This window comes from Papaver somniferum, chromosome 6, assembly GCF_003573695.1.
Source record: "Papaver somniferum cultivar HN1 chromosome 6, ASM357369v1, whole genome shotgun sequence".
Classification (NCBI taxonomy): Eukaryota; Viridiplantae; Streptophyta; class Magnoliopsida; order Ranunculales; family Papaveraceae; genus Papaver; species Papaver somniferum.
In genome coordinates, this window is record NC_039363.1 from 419247 (window position 1) to 433391 (window position 14145).

The 14145-nt window shown below is 35.3% G+C and overlaps 1 protein-coding gene across 4 annotated transcripts; it reads left to right on the top strand.

Moving 5' to 3' along the window:
- Nucleotides 1-7258: 7258 nt before the first annotated feature.
- On the top strand, nt 7259-12782 carry LOC113286621 (NAP1-related protein 2-like). Of its 4 annotated transcripts, none has more exons than XM_026535187.1 (13): nt 7259-7608; nt 7956-8049; nt 8620-9138; nt 9354-9488; nt 9700-9803; nt 9884-10054; nt 10136-10186; nt 10305-10376; nt 10531-10644; nt 10724-10773; nt 11403-11457; nt 11568-11628; nt 12292-12782. In XM_026535187.1, the coding sequence occupies exons 3-13, from the start codon at nt 8682-8684 to the stop codon at nt 12297-12299; spliced, it is 1278 nt and encodes a 425-aa protein (XP_026390972.1). In that variant the 5' UTR covers nt 7259-7608; nt 7956-8049; nt 8620-8681; the 3' UTR covers nt 12300-12782. The 4 variants fall into 4 exon arrangements, with proteins under 4 accessions (XP_026390972.1, XP_026390970.1, XP_026390968.1 ...); XM_026535185.1 differs by having other exon boundaries at nt 7263-7608; nt 7938-8049; nt 11568-11624; XM_026535183.1 differs by having other exon boundaries at nt 7264-7608; nt 11568-11624.
- The last annotated feature ends 1363 nt before the right edge of the window (nt 12783-14145 follow it).

The following is a 14145-nucleotide window of genomic DNA, read 5'->3' on the forward strand; positions in this document are numbered from 1 at the left end:
CGATTTTGGAAATTCCTTGGTGTCCAAACTTCCTTGGTCAAAAAATATTGAAGTTTGCGTTTCAAGCAAATTAATCCTCAGAGCCAGCAAAATTACCTAGTTGTGTTGTTACTGATGGAGTCACCTATTCGGAGAGGAAAGTAACCTAATTAGGCGAAATCTCTTACGGCCACTCGGTTTAAAGACTTCTTTGGGAGAAGATATATTAGTACCGTTGGTGGGAAATTAGATAATTGCAATTTATTATTAGTTTTAGATTGATTTTATTGACTAACGGTTGTTGAACTTTGATTGCACCTAGTTTATTTATGCTTGAGAATCTTCTCTTCTGATATAAGATTCACTCAAACTAGACCCAAGTTTCGACGGGAGATCTTTAGACTGTTTGTAGATTTAAAGACGTCTTGTAATAATCCATTGTTAACAGACTCCATTCTGTGTGGGATTGATCAAAAGAGATTAAAGTTGATTGTGTGTAGGTGTTTATTGAAGATCTAAGAAGATTTGAAGACGATGAAGATTTCTGATTTGGGTTCATAATCTTTGGTGTGCACAAAACTTGATCGGCTGAGGATCCAACTATAATAGGTTTATTTTTGTGATAATATTGATTGATTAGTTGAGTAGATCGACATCAATACGTTTCTTTGCGATTCAAAGTATTGATTGCAAAATATTGACAATTACTTTGGTAGTTGTTTATTGGATATATCTAAGAACCTGACAAAGGAGTTTATTGGGATAAACGGAAGAGCCTTTTGTCAATCTCATATCAGTTGTTTGAAAAGAGTTGTTACCGAATAGATTTTTGTTCCTTTACTGTTCGGAATACGAACCAAAGGAATTGTTCCAAGTGCGTGACTTACAGCAAGTTGGAGGCGCGGGGATACAGACAGAACTAGGTGAACTATAGGTTTAGGTTCTTGGTCTCAATTATACGAAGTTGGTTTGATTTTATATAGCGGCTTAATACTGAGAGTATTCAATTCTGGACAAGGTCCCGGAATTTTTCTGCATTTGCGGTTTCCTTGTTAACAAAATCTTGATGTGTCTTTTACTTTTCTATTTTTGCAATTATAATTGTTTTTATTATAATTAGAAGTAAAATACACAAAAGTTAGTTTCTATTTACTTGATAGAAATCCGATTGTGTTTGTTAAAGTTTGAACCTGTTATCAAGTAAACATACTTTGTTGTTGTATTTTCTCGATCATGCATCCATAATCAATCACAAAAGTTATCTTGTTGTCGTATTGTCTCGATGTCGTATCTATAGACGATCACATGAAATGTGAACCGATTAGTTGTATTGTCTCGACTCAGTCCATAGACAATCACTTTCGGAGAAAGGACTTATAGGTGGAAATTTTTTAGATTGAGGTATATTTGGGTACCCTCATCTTTTCACTTATGTTTTAATTTCTTCCTCATTCTCTTATTTATTTCAAAGTTTGATAGTTACTTATTCATTTCTATATTTACAATTACGAACAAATCATCTCATGTTTCTTTCCATCATGTGTGTACAATTTGGATTATCAATCATGACTTTTGCCTTTACGTCTGTGCTAGTGATTACTGCGTTTACTGAGAAGTTTTCTAATAGTTTGGAAGATAGAATTTTCCTTGAAAGTGTTAGTGGTTTATAATAGTAGAAGGTGTTGGATCGGTTCAAGTTGATGAGTCAAGTGTTCAAATAAGCGCGCCATCAAAGGAATTCAAAAAATTTCAAACTCCGTGATTACTGCTACAAATGGATATACAAAGTTAGTTACCTTCTTTTACTCGGTTGGTCAATATTCGCTCTCATTACTTTCCGAAATTCAAAACTTAACCAATTAATCAGTTACCGTAACCATAACCAAAATATGTTATGGGTGTATTATGTAAACCCTAATAATCATAGCCCTCTATATTATTATCTATTTTCTATACATCTTAACATCAAAAGCATAAAACCTAAAACTCTCAACATCAAAAGAATGAAGCCTGAAAACACAAGTCAAAGGGGAGATCTTGTTAACAAGTTCAAACAAGCTACCCCTTGAACTAGGTATTACTAATGAAGTTGAGGTCTTTACTCAGAAACAGACCAGGTAGAACATGATGTAAATAACTGAGAGGCTAGTGCTATTGGGAAGGTGATCATAGAAGGAAAAATGAGTTATGAAACAGTGGAAATCAAATTCACCTGGACTTTTTTAACTAAAGAAGATGTCAAGATAATTGAATTTGATCCTAATACAATGATTTTCAAGTTTAATAAATGGGAATATTTGAATAGGTTTATTAATGAAAGGCTTTGGAGTATCAATAAACATCTACTTGTCATCCATGATTACATTCTTGAAATGGTTTATACTGAGAATCATTGGGGATTCCAACATTTCTAGATTCAACTCAAATTTTTCCTCCCTTAACACATGAATGTTGTTGCTGTTAGAAAGATAAGGAGTATTATGGGTGAAGTGGTAGCAATCGAACCAAAAGATGCAATTCCTGTGGGTGGAGTTCCTGTGAAAGTCTGTGTGAACACTGATCTCTCAAACCATGTGAAAAGAGTTGTTAAAGCTATTACCAATTCAGGTATTAATAAATGCATTAAATTATTTTATGAAAGGCAGCCTGCTAGTATTTTTTCTGAGTGCTATATTATTAAGCACTGTAAAGTTGCTTGTAAGAATGCGGCTAAATTTTTAGCAAAAGCTCATGAAAAGCCATATTATTTTGGTAATCCAAATATGATATGGAAGAACATATCTACCATCTCAACAAGCTCATCTCCTATTGCTAAAATCACTCAAAAAAAGTTGTGAAGAACGCTGTTTTCATCCCTCCAAAAGAGGATGAAATTATTAACATGAACTTCCTGATCCAAAAAGGTGGAGGAGAAGAAGAGAATGAAGCTAGTAGGCTTGGAAAAAGATCTAGAGTCTCTGCGGACGTACCTGTTGCTGAAAGTAAGGATATCTCTGCCAGTAATACCACTGCACACAACAAGGACATTCAAACTTTTCAATCTCTCACTGCAAAAGATAATCCAACACAATCCACACAGACGGAAAGTCAGGTAAAATCCAAAAACCTTTTTTCTTTTAAACTCTATTTAAACATTAATAGTTTATCTTTATTATTCAACCATATACTACATCAGGTATCAGCATTTATTATAGGTATTGGTTTCTTTTTGACTTTTATTTGCTCTTTTAATCATCTGCATATTGTTAGGACACCAAATAATAATTCTCGACTGAGTTTCCATAATAATTTCACTCATTCTGTTACTTCTAAACTCATAATTATCCTGCTTCTTTCAATATTAGTCATGAAAATACTTTCTTGGAATGTCAAAGGATTTAAAAACGCCAACACCAGAAATCATCTCAGTGACCTGATTAGGACCCAAAATCCAGACATAATTTTCTTATGTGAAACTAAGATCAACCGAACTAAATGCAAACCTCTCCTAAAGCAATTCATGTACCCAAATTATGAGTTCATTGAACCTGAAGGTCTTTCCTGTGGTCTTTTTCTCCCCTGTAAAAATGTTTTCCAATGTGATGTTGTTGATATAAGCCATAATATGTTTAATCTTCTCATTAAAGCAGATCCTAGTAAGCCTGAGTTTCTACTTACAGTAAAAAGAAGCAGCAACGGGAATATATCCATCAAATTAGTAGAAATAACTGTAGCCCCTGGATAGTGCTAGGAGACCTGAATTTCCATTTAGTTAATACTGATACTCAAACATGTTCTTCTACAGATGGATGAGTTAACACCATGGTTTACAACAGTGGTCTAGATGATAATAGGATATATAGGAAAAAACTAACTTGGTCTAGTAACAACCTAGGAACAGGAGAAATAAGGTCTAGAATAGACATGGCTTTAGGGAATGGGGAGTGGAATATAAACTTTCCCAATTCTAGACTATTACACTTAACTCAAGTAGGTAGTGATCATAGTCATGTCAGGCTTGTTATTGACAATTCAACTCCTACTCTCTGGAAACCTTTTAAATTCTTTCTTACTTGGTTAAATGACCATACTTGCTCTACTGTGATTGTTAATGCTTGGAAGAAAAATGTGAATGGATCTCCTGGTTTTCAGTTAGTTAATAAGCTCAAGTATACCATAAAAGATCTTTCCACATGGAATAGAGAAGATTTTGGTGACATAAATCAGCAAGTTGACAAGCTGCAAACTGAGTTAGATTCTCTTCAAAACCAAGTTCAAGACTTTAGCACTCGTTCTCAGGTTATCATCATAAACCAAGAACTCAACAAATGACACAAGTTCAAGACTGAATTCTATCAGCAAAAATCCAGGGATTACTTCATCAATGATATGGAAAACAACAGTAAGTATTTTCATATAAAAATTTAATAGGAGGAGAATAAGAAATAACACTAATTCAATTAAGGATCATAATAACAATTGGCTGCAAACTAGAGAAGAAATTGCTCAACATCTCACTTCTCATTTCAAGATCATAAGTACTACTATGTATCCAATTCTGGATGAAGGTCTTTACAATGTGATACCTACAATCATCAATGTTGAAGAAAATACAAGTCTTATAAGGCTATCTTCTTATGAAGATATTCATTTTACACTCAAAAGCATGGAAAATTGGAGTGCACCTGGACCTGAAGGATTTTAAGCAGGATTTTACAAGAGCCAATGGGAAACCATTAATGGAAAAAATTATCTCTCCATATCAGGCAGCTTATGTATCAGAAAGATTAATCAGTGACAATACATAATTGCTCAAGAAATTATATATTTTATGAAGAAGAAAAGAGGTCAGATAGGATGGCTGACTTTAAAACTTGATATGTCAAAGGATTTTGACATATTAGAATGAAGTTTCTTGGTCAAGGTTCTTCAGTATTTTGGTTTTTGTGATGAATTTTGTGATATGGTCTTCCTGTGTATAAGCACAACCTCCCTATCAGTTATGTTGAATGGTTCTCCTTGTGAAGTTTTCAATCCAACGAGAGGCATTAGGCAGGGCGACCCTCTACCCTATCTTTTCATTCTTGCTATGGAATTTTAGTCAAGAAATCTCATTCATGCCCAACAAAATAACAGTATAAAAGGTATTAAAGTGGCGAACAATTCACCTGCCATTGATTATTTGTTTGTTGCATATGATTGCTTGATTTTCACTCAAGAAAATCTCACTTCTATGAATCATCTACTAGAGTTACTTCATAATTTCATTTCTCAATCTAGTCAAGTTATCAACTTTGATAAGTCTGCAGTTCGTTTCAACAAGTATACCAATCCTAGTATGGCTGTAACTTTAACTCATATTGTTGGAGTTAAAAAGATGAACTCTAAAGAGAAATATCTTGGTTCACCACTCATTTTGGGTCACAATTAGCAAGAAGCTTTCAAGGCTATACAAGAAAACTTTTAACACATGTACTCTACTTGGAATTCTACTTCATTTTCTCAAGCTGGAAGATCAACCATGATTAAACATGTGCTCAATTTTGTACCAATTTACCAAATGGGAAGATACCCACTAATCTGCTCAACAAACTTACTTATATTGAAAGGAGATTTTTGTGGGATACAACACTAGCAGAGGGATAAATCCAGTTGGATGGAACAAAGTTTGCACACCTAAAGATCAAGGAGGACTTGACTTTAGAGATCTTGAAAAGCTTAATCATGCTCTTCTCACTAAGCTGGCATAGAGAATCTGTACTGAGTATGAGAATTTAATGGTTCAGGTGCTTAGAGGAAAATATTTCAGTAGTGCGGTATTCTTCATCAACAACTTGAAGTTAAGAACTGCTCATACACTTGGAATGGTATCACTAAAGGCCTGAATATTGTTCAGAAAAACATTTTCATGGAAGTCATTAATGGTATCAAAACTAAAATATGGCTTGACAGATGGATACCAGGTATGACTGAACCTCCCACTCCAAATAGTGATTTATACAGGTTTTATGAATTTGCCTCTGAACTGCTTATTCCCAATTCTAATCTCTGTAGTGTCAACCTGCTGAATCAATTATTTGACAATGAAACTTCTAACATGATTCAAAGGTTATACCTTGATCCAATAAAGAGGATGCCTGCTAATAATGGAATTTTCTCAATTAAAAGCACTTACAATATGCTTACAAAAGGCCATAGTCAAGTTCAAATTAATGGGAACTCCATTAATTCTTCAGTTTGGAAGAAATTATGGGGCTGTAATTCTGCTCACATGATAAAGATCTTTTCCCTGAAGTGTATTAGAGAGCTTAACTCTACTCGGGTTAAGCTTGCCCATTATGATGACATTATTGATGTTATTTATGTGGTGTCTGTGGGATCAATGAAGAAACAATGTAACACTTAATTTTTGAATCTTCCCATGCAATATTAGTTTGGAGAGGAGTTCATACTGATATAGAAGATGTCAAAAGATGCTACAATACGGTCTCAAACTGGGCCTTAAGTTGGTTCTCAGCCAGAAACTATGACAATGATGAGAATCACCTATACACTCTTATGATAGGTATATGGGTTCTACGAAAAGATCGATGTGATAAAATTTTCCAGGGAGTTCCTCTTAATCACTTCTCTTCTGTTCATAAAATTAATTACCATCTTTCTTCCAATTTACATAGCTCAGAAACTTCATTCATGGTACTACAGGATAATTGCATTTCTAAATGGACTCCATCTGACGAAGGAGTTCTGAAATTTAATGTTGATGCTTCATTTGAACATGACACTAACCAACTTGGAACTGGTATTGTTTTACATGATCATACAAGTCAGTTCAAAGGCATCATGGGAGAATATGCATATGGATTTTTTAAGTGCTGAAATGGGAGAATGCATGGCGAGACGAGAAGCTCGTTACTCAATCAATAAATGGAATCTCATTACTCATTCATTGGGAAAACAGAAACCTAATTAAGGAGATTAAACACTTAGCCTTGAGTTTTACTCATTATATTTTTTCTTTTACTAAGCGTGATAATAACCAAGTAGTTGATAATATCTTTAAAACGGTTGGAGAAATAACTAATGGAATAGAAACAATACTCAATTTTTCTGCTGGCGTTTGTGATTTTCTTGCAAAAAAAAAAATCGATAAAACATTCCAAGTTAAAGACAATAAGTTTTGGTTGCCAAAAAAAAAAAAACACTTGTTCGTGGTAGGTATAATACTGGCAAGTAAGATCGCCATTGCAGGATATGCCGCGACACATACTTGTGAAAAAGAAATCCGTTGTCCATTGTTTTCAGTCGTGTGCACTTGAAATGACAAAAATAGCCCTCAGTGTTTTTAACCCAACAACCCGCTTCCTCCCATCGTCATCAATCGAACCTGTGTCGTTCCTTCACCACCAGCACTAGCACGGTAACAGCTACCACCCCCGACTCTCACACCACGTTCCTTCACCACCAACACCATTACCACCACCGTAACACCACCAGCCCCAACTCCTCTCCACGTCACAGCAATCATAATCAAAACCCTAACCATAGTTCCAAGAACAAAAGCCCTAACCAGCGATTCACCACCCGCCAATACACCATCAACACCACCGTAACCAGCTAAATCATCGCCACTACACAGCCATACTGCAGGTACATACTTTTTTTTCCATGCTCTCTTTTGAATTTCCGAATTCCTATTTTCCCTAACAAATTGAATTGTCACATCTTTCCCAATTTCTATCTAATTATCAAATTGCCAGCCAAGTATTTGCATAAAAGCCTAGGAGATAATTTTGATATGTTTAGCTGCATAAATTCGCAAATCTGGGCTGCAGATCCATGTTTTTTCTTCCATTAAATCACAACACCTGCCTAGCTCTCTAATTTGGATGATGTATCGTTTTTTTCTTTTTGAAATGCTTACTAATTTATTATTTGTCTGCTAATTCTTTCAAATTTTGTGACATTCTTATTTTTAGCCTATAATTGTTTTGCAGAGGAAGATGAGTAGGGCTGACTACATTGAGCACATTTCCGTACTTTTTTGTTTCTCCACTCTCAATTTCGGCTAACCATACAATTAAAGTTCAGGTATTGGTCCAGGTTCACTTATTTCTGTGGATTTGTGCAAAATTCTACAAATGTGTTTCCTCTTATTGGGATGGATAGGTCTGTTAATGATATGTATGCCATTACTAAAGAGACTTTAACCAAGATATGTCACTAGGTATATCTCTTTCAACATATGTGCATTACACGATACCCACTATTTGCATGCCAAACTTTTATGCGAAGAGACGAAGTAGTTATCGATAAACAGATGCTTATTGGTCTAATTTCCATTTTTTTGCTTAGCTGTTTAGTGGTTCTCCCACCTTGTATATGTATTCTGCGTCTTGGATAACAATTTCTCTTAGGTACCTAATCAGTAATCACCAATGTACAGATGCTTATTTGTTAACATTTGAACTTTGAACTACTGTTTCTTGCATGTATATTTTGTGTCTGGGGTGCGCCGTGCGCAGTTTATCCCTCTTTTCTTTATTACAGTATAGTAAGATTTAAGTATCTTTATTAACTGAACTCTTAAGATTTGGTTGTGGATTTGTGTCCTTCAATATTCTAATTTCAGTATCTTTATTTACTTGGTTGATTTCATAGGCAGCGTGTAGCTTCCTTCAATAGATGAAGCGCAGGAGTTTGACTCAAAGATTAGTTGTTTAATGAAGGACAGAATACCTCATCTCCGTCGAAGTCCTAGACTAATTGGACAAAGGCATCCTCAACTACAGGTTCGTCAAGTTTTGACTAAACAAAAGCGTAATACTGTGACTGAAAGCGCTAATATGAAGAAAACAAGAGGTGTTGAAAACACAAATCAGGGAACAGAAACAAGTAGTAGCAATAACTCTCAAGGTAATGCGGTAGTATTCATTCCACGACGAAGTCTTAGAATTTCAGAACAACTTCAACTTCGAGAAGTGGATATCCAGAAAGAAAGAGATGACCTTCAGGGAACAAGAACAAGTTGCAGTAACAACCCGCAAGGTAATGCAGTAGTATCCATTCACTGTCGAGGAGCAAATCTACAAAGACGTCAAAATGCTTATAATTCGATGACTGAAACTGAAACGAAAGCACATCCAAAAAGACGTCGAGATGCTAGGAAGAAAACAAGAGGTAGTGATTGCAGTACTAAAAAGACGTCGAACTTTTTTGCTGCATCAGTATGCCAATAGTTCTTTTGTTTCGGTTGTCTGTCTATGAAATTTCACATGTTTATATAGTCAGAAGACTTGAGTATAAAAGGCAATGAAGGATATTACGAAGTCTTTATCAGAATCATGTTCGTTGTCGTTAAATTGATTTACTTGCTGAACTGTACTGTTATATAGACATTGGCACAGACGGTGAAAGAAGCAAGAAACGTCCACTTGAAGTGGATGAACTACCGGAGCTTCATGCTGAAGACAGGGAGAAAATAGCAAGTGTTGGAACCAACAATGGCCAAAAAGCAGAAACAAGTAAAGGTAAGCTGAAACAAGTCATGGTTTTATGATAAATTTGGATTTGGATCATTGCTGGTGCTAATTTTGTTATTAAAAATAAGCTGAAAGAAATCAAAATTTCATTTCCTTTTATTCTCTGTCTTTAAAAATAAGCTGAAAGAAATTATATCAGTATAACTTGGTTATTAAAAATAAGAGCCCTAATATTTTCCTTCTTCTTCTTTTTTGCTAGATCAGTGGTGTGGGATTTTTACTGGAGCAATGGAAATAGAGGAAGAAAACAAGACGAAGATTGCTTTGGATGCAATTGAGAGCATACAAGACAAGCTTGTAGTGGTTAGATTCTTCCTATTTAATCTCCCTTTATTATTGCTGATACTGTTGATTTTTATATCTAATTTGTGAATGTTTTATAGATTAGAGGCGAAGAATACCGTGAATGCTCTGCAGTGGAGCGAAAATTGGAGAAAAACGCATGTGAAGAACGCCAAGTGGTTATTGAGCAGAAATCTAATAAAGATATGAGACATCTTTATCTGGAAAGAGATGAGATTTTTAAAGCAATTCCAAACTTCTGGTTATTTGCTGTTAGTAATATAACAACCCTTTGCTCTACCATTTCTTTTCTCTTAATATGAATTCAATTTTTGCATGTGTCATTTTTGCAGTTTTTGGGTCATCACGCACTTGGCGATCTTTTTGGGGAGGAAGATCAAAAGGTTGGACTTGTTTATTTATCTTCTACTATTTGAAATGGATCAGTTTAGTACTCTTTAAGAAGAATTGTTGTTTGATATTAGTCTCAAGTTTCTAACTTATGTTCTTTAATTAATGCAGATATTCAGGTTCGTAAATTCTATGGATGTTGAAGATGAGGAAGATGTCGTATCTGGGTACAGGATCACATTAGTGGGTTTCTTCTTTATCCCTCCTACCCACTTATTTTTGTATTAACACTCTTTTCATTTGTTAATTTCACTTTTGTTCTGTGTTTTTTATTGAGTCTCGAATTTGCCAATTCAATTCCAGTGAGTCCTATTAAACTTGTTTTTCTTGATTGCAGAAGTTCAATGACAACCCATACTTCACAAACAGAAGTCTCACAAAGAGAATCACATTCTGTAAAGATGAAACTACCAACTTAAGTGCTGTCGAGATCGACTTGAAGGATGGCATGGTAGAGAGAATTTTATCTGTTCTATCTAGTCCTATGTATTAACATTAGCATAATTTCACACTTTCTCTTTTTGTCTTAGCAGGCCATTACTACTGAATATTTACACGACATGCCCGATCTTGATACAGGGTTAGAAGTCTTATCTTTTTGTTTACAATGTTTTATGCTAATTTGTTTGTCATATGTGTGGCTCCATTGAAATGTCTACTTCAATCTATTACAATAGTGATTAACATATTTCTTTTTGTACATGGCTTGCAAGTCCAATTTGTAGTTTCTGCAATTTGTTTTGCACCTAAATGCATGTATTATTTGGGGAAGTTAGTAAAGTCGTGCAGGCTTTTTCTCAAATGTTAGGATTTAGAAAGGTTGACCATTTGATTCTGCTTCAACCTGCATTAAATGTATGATAGGCTCATTCACGCATATCAATTTTTTCTCTCTTAGTGAAGTTTAATTCCGATGTATGAGTAGTTTCTAGCTCATGGCTGTGTATGTTTTCTTCCACACCACTTGGTCCCTTGTTCATAAAGTATAAGTACTGTATGTTTTATGGGTGTGGTTTCAAATGTCTGGAATAGAGGTTTGTTTATTCAGCTAACAAAATGTCTTAATGTTGAATGTACATAAGATGGTGAAATGTTAGCTCTAAGCTGAACTTTACCATACATTTGTCCCTTGGCTATTGTCGAACATTTATTGTGTTATTTATTACTGTGTGTATGTGATGCTTAACCTGTATTTATTTGTGTGCACAGCTTCTTTACTTGGTTTTGTGCTCCTCAAGTTATTAGAGAACGGTATCATGATGAGGTAACTTATTTCTTTTTTCAAATTTGGATCCTTTTTTTTTTTTTGTTATGGTGGAATACTGGAACAGCTTCCTTCCTCATCTTGTAAAATGTCTTTTAATTATACTGCAGGTGTCCGAGCTAATCAAAAATGAATTGTGGCCAAATGCGCTCAAGTATTTCGTCAACGTGAGTTACTTTTCTCCTATCCCGTCGTTTTTAAATTTCAAGTCATATCTTTTCATTTTTACAGTTATCATCTTTTACTTTGAATTCTAAGAGCAAGTAGTTAATTGTATTATGTCCTCATGTTTCATCTGGTTCAAGGATCAAAGAAAAAAGCTGAGAAGATACTGTTCATCCCTAAGTATTAGCCTTTATACACTGGCTAGGTTACTGTCCCATTGTTCCTGTTTTCTCACATTAATAAAGTCTTACCCCATGGGTCACATTTTACTGTCTCGGTACTTTTTTTCTTTATCTATATCTTCTAAGACTTCATACTGCCACTTCTGAATCATCGCCGTAAAAGCAATAAGGCAATCCACCATGAGAAAATTATGTAGAGTATCAGTAAGCAAAACGCTGGCCTTGGGAGTGCGAAAAGCTTCTGATTGTCGAGAAGTGTTTTAGCTAATTCGAGTTAGTTCATTTGGTCACTTTCTGAATGCATAGCAAAGCTTCTTGCTGCTAATGCTTAGTAAAGCTTATTGCTGCCAAATATGGGCTAAAGCTGTTTGAAGATCATTTTTGTTAGGCCAAATTTGTATCAGTTTTAGATGTTCAGGTGATTTATGAGATAGTTGGGATATATCAATACAACTGACCCTGGTTTCTCTTTGTCCGTGGTTATCAGGGAAATGAAAGTGGTGAAGAGGATGAACAACCAAATAGGCATCGAGGAACTACGCGAAAAAGGAGTTGAGGAATGAGACAGCTAGCCTCTATCTAGTTGGTGTCTTCAGTGCTGCTTTGGGGATGATTAGATGGAGTATTACTTAAAAAATCAACAGCACCTATATACTCCCTCCGTTATGAAACCAGCCTATTGTTTAGGAACGGAGGGAGTATACGTTATTATGTTATAGAAGTTTGAAATTATTTATATTAATCGAGTTAGATGTAATATACTGAAGTTTTAAGAGAAGTGATTGATAGAGACTAACTACTGAACTCCTCAGGGCCAGCCTCTTATTTCCATTAATTCATTGAGGCCTGGTTTTGATCAACTGCTCAACTGATAAGGGAGAAGTCTTCACATCATGTGAGGTCTGGTTTTGATTTTCTAAAAACTTTGACTTCCTTTTGTAGGTTCGTTTTGAATATTAGTTGAGCAGTTAATATAGACATTCCCCCCACCTTCATTTTACATCTTTCCGCGCTATCAGTAAACGCGTAGGCGTTAAGGCAATTCATTCATAGGATCTACTAATTCACCTCTTTGATAATCCAGATACAGATTTTGAAGTTTGATTCTTTGGCATGAATAGTATCTCCCACAACCATATGGCATTTACGAAGTAATATAGTTCTTGATTTGTGACCTGCGTAGTATTAGGTTTGCTTTTATTTAATGAACTCAACTTTTTTCATTGCAATTTTTGGCTATTCAGTTAGTAGTGCCGATGGCTACTGATCATTTGTATCCAAAGTTAGGTCTGTGATTACTAATTTTCCCATAGTCTACGTAATGTGTACAGTTCGGAGAATCAGATACTAAGTACTATCGATATCTCAGTTGAACTGCCAATGCTAAGCAATAAAAGATACTCAGGATCACAATAATAACGAAGAACACAAATATAATATAAATGGTACTAAGTTAATATGAGACGCATGAGATTTATGTGGTTCGACTTTTGTCTACATCCATGGGATAATAAGTGATTGTTTTAATTAAGTTGTGGTGGTTATAAAGATTTTAAATGCTTCCCAAAGTAATAGAAAGAACTAAGTTGTAGTAATTATTTAAGTTCTAAACATTAAAGAGGTATAAGCTTAAGACTAGATCTTCTTCTCCTAGGTATCGAATGCCCTTGTTTGTTGGTGAAGCTTGGTATTTATAGCCCTTTCTGCCTCAGATACTGTTTTTGGCTCCATCGTTCCTTGATATATCTTCCGTGCAAATGATACCTTCGTTCACCGCACGCTTTCTCCAGTCGGACTCTGCCACCTCTGACCCACGTTCCGTCAGGAATTACCCAGCCTCAGTACAAATAGTACCTTCGTTCACTGCAAGCCTTCGCCAGTCAGACTCTGCCATCTCATCTCTCTCCACGTGCCTTGGTCAAGCGTGTAGACAAGATATTATCGCATTAAATGCTGGTTGGATATGTCATATACCTCTGTCCCTTCGCCAGCTGCCTCTCTCTAGGCTAGGAAATCTTATTTTGGTGCAGTAAAGAAACAGATCTTTATCCAATTTTTTATGTATGAAAGAGACTCACTCCTATGGAAATGGAACCATGTCAAGCACGCACGAGATTATTTATTGGTTGTACGTATTAGTGGTTTGAATCGGTGTCTTGGCCAGGACATCTTAGAGATGTAGGTTGTAACCACCTTGGTATTCCTTTTTTTTTTGGTGATGATGGACTTTGTTCAAGTTGTAATAGACCCATGGATACCTCTGTGCCAAATATGTTGGACTCAAGTTCCAACATGACCTTGTACGAGACGTAATTGCTGATATTTGATATAAGGCTGGTGT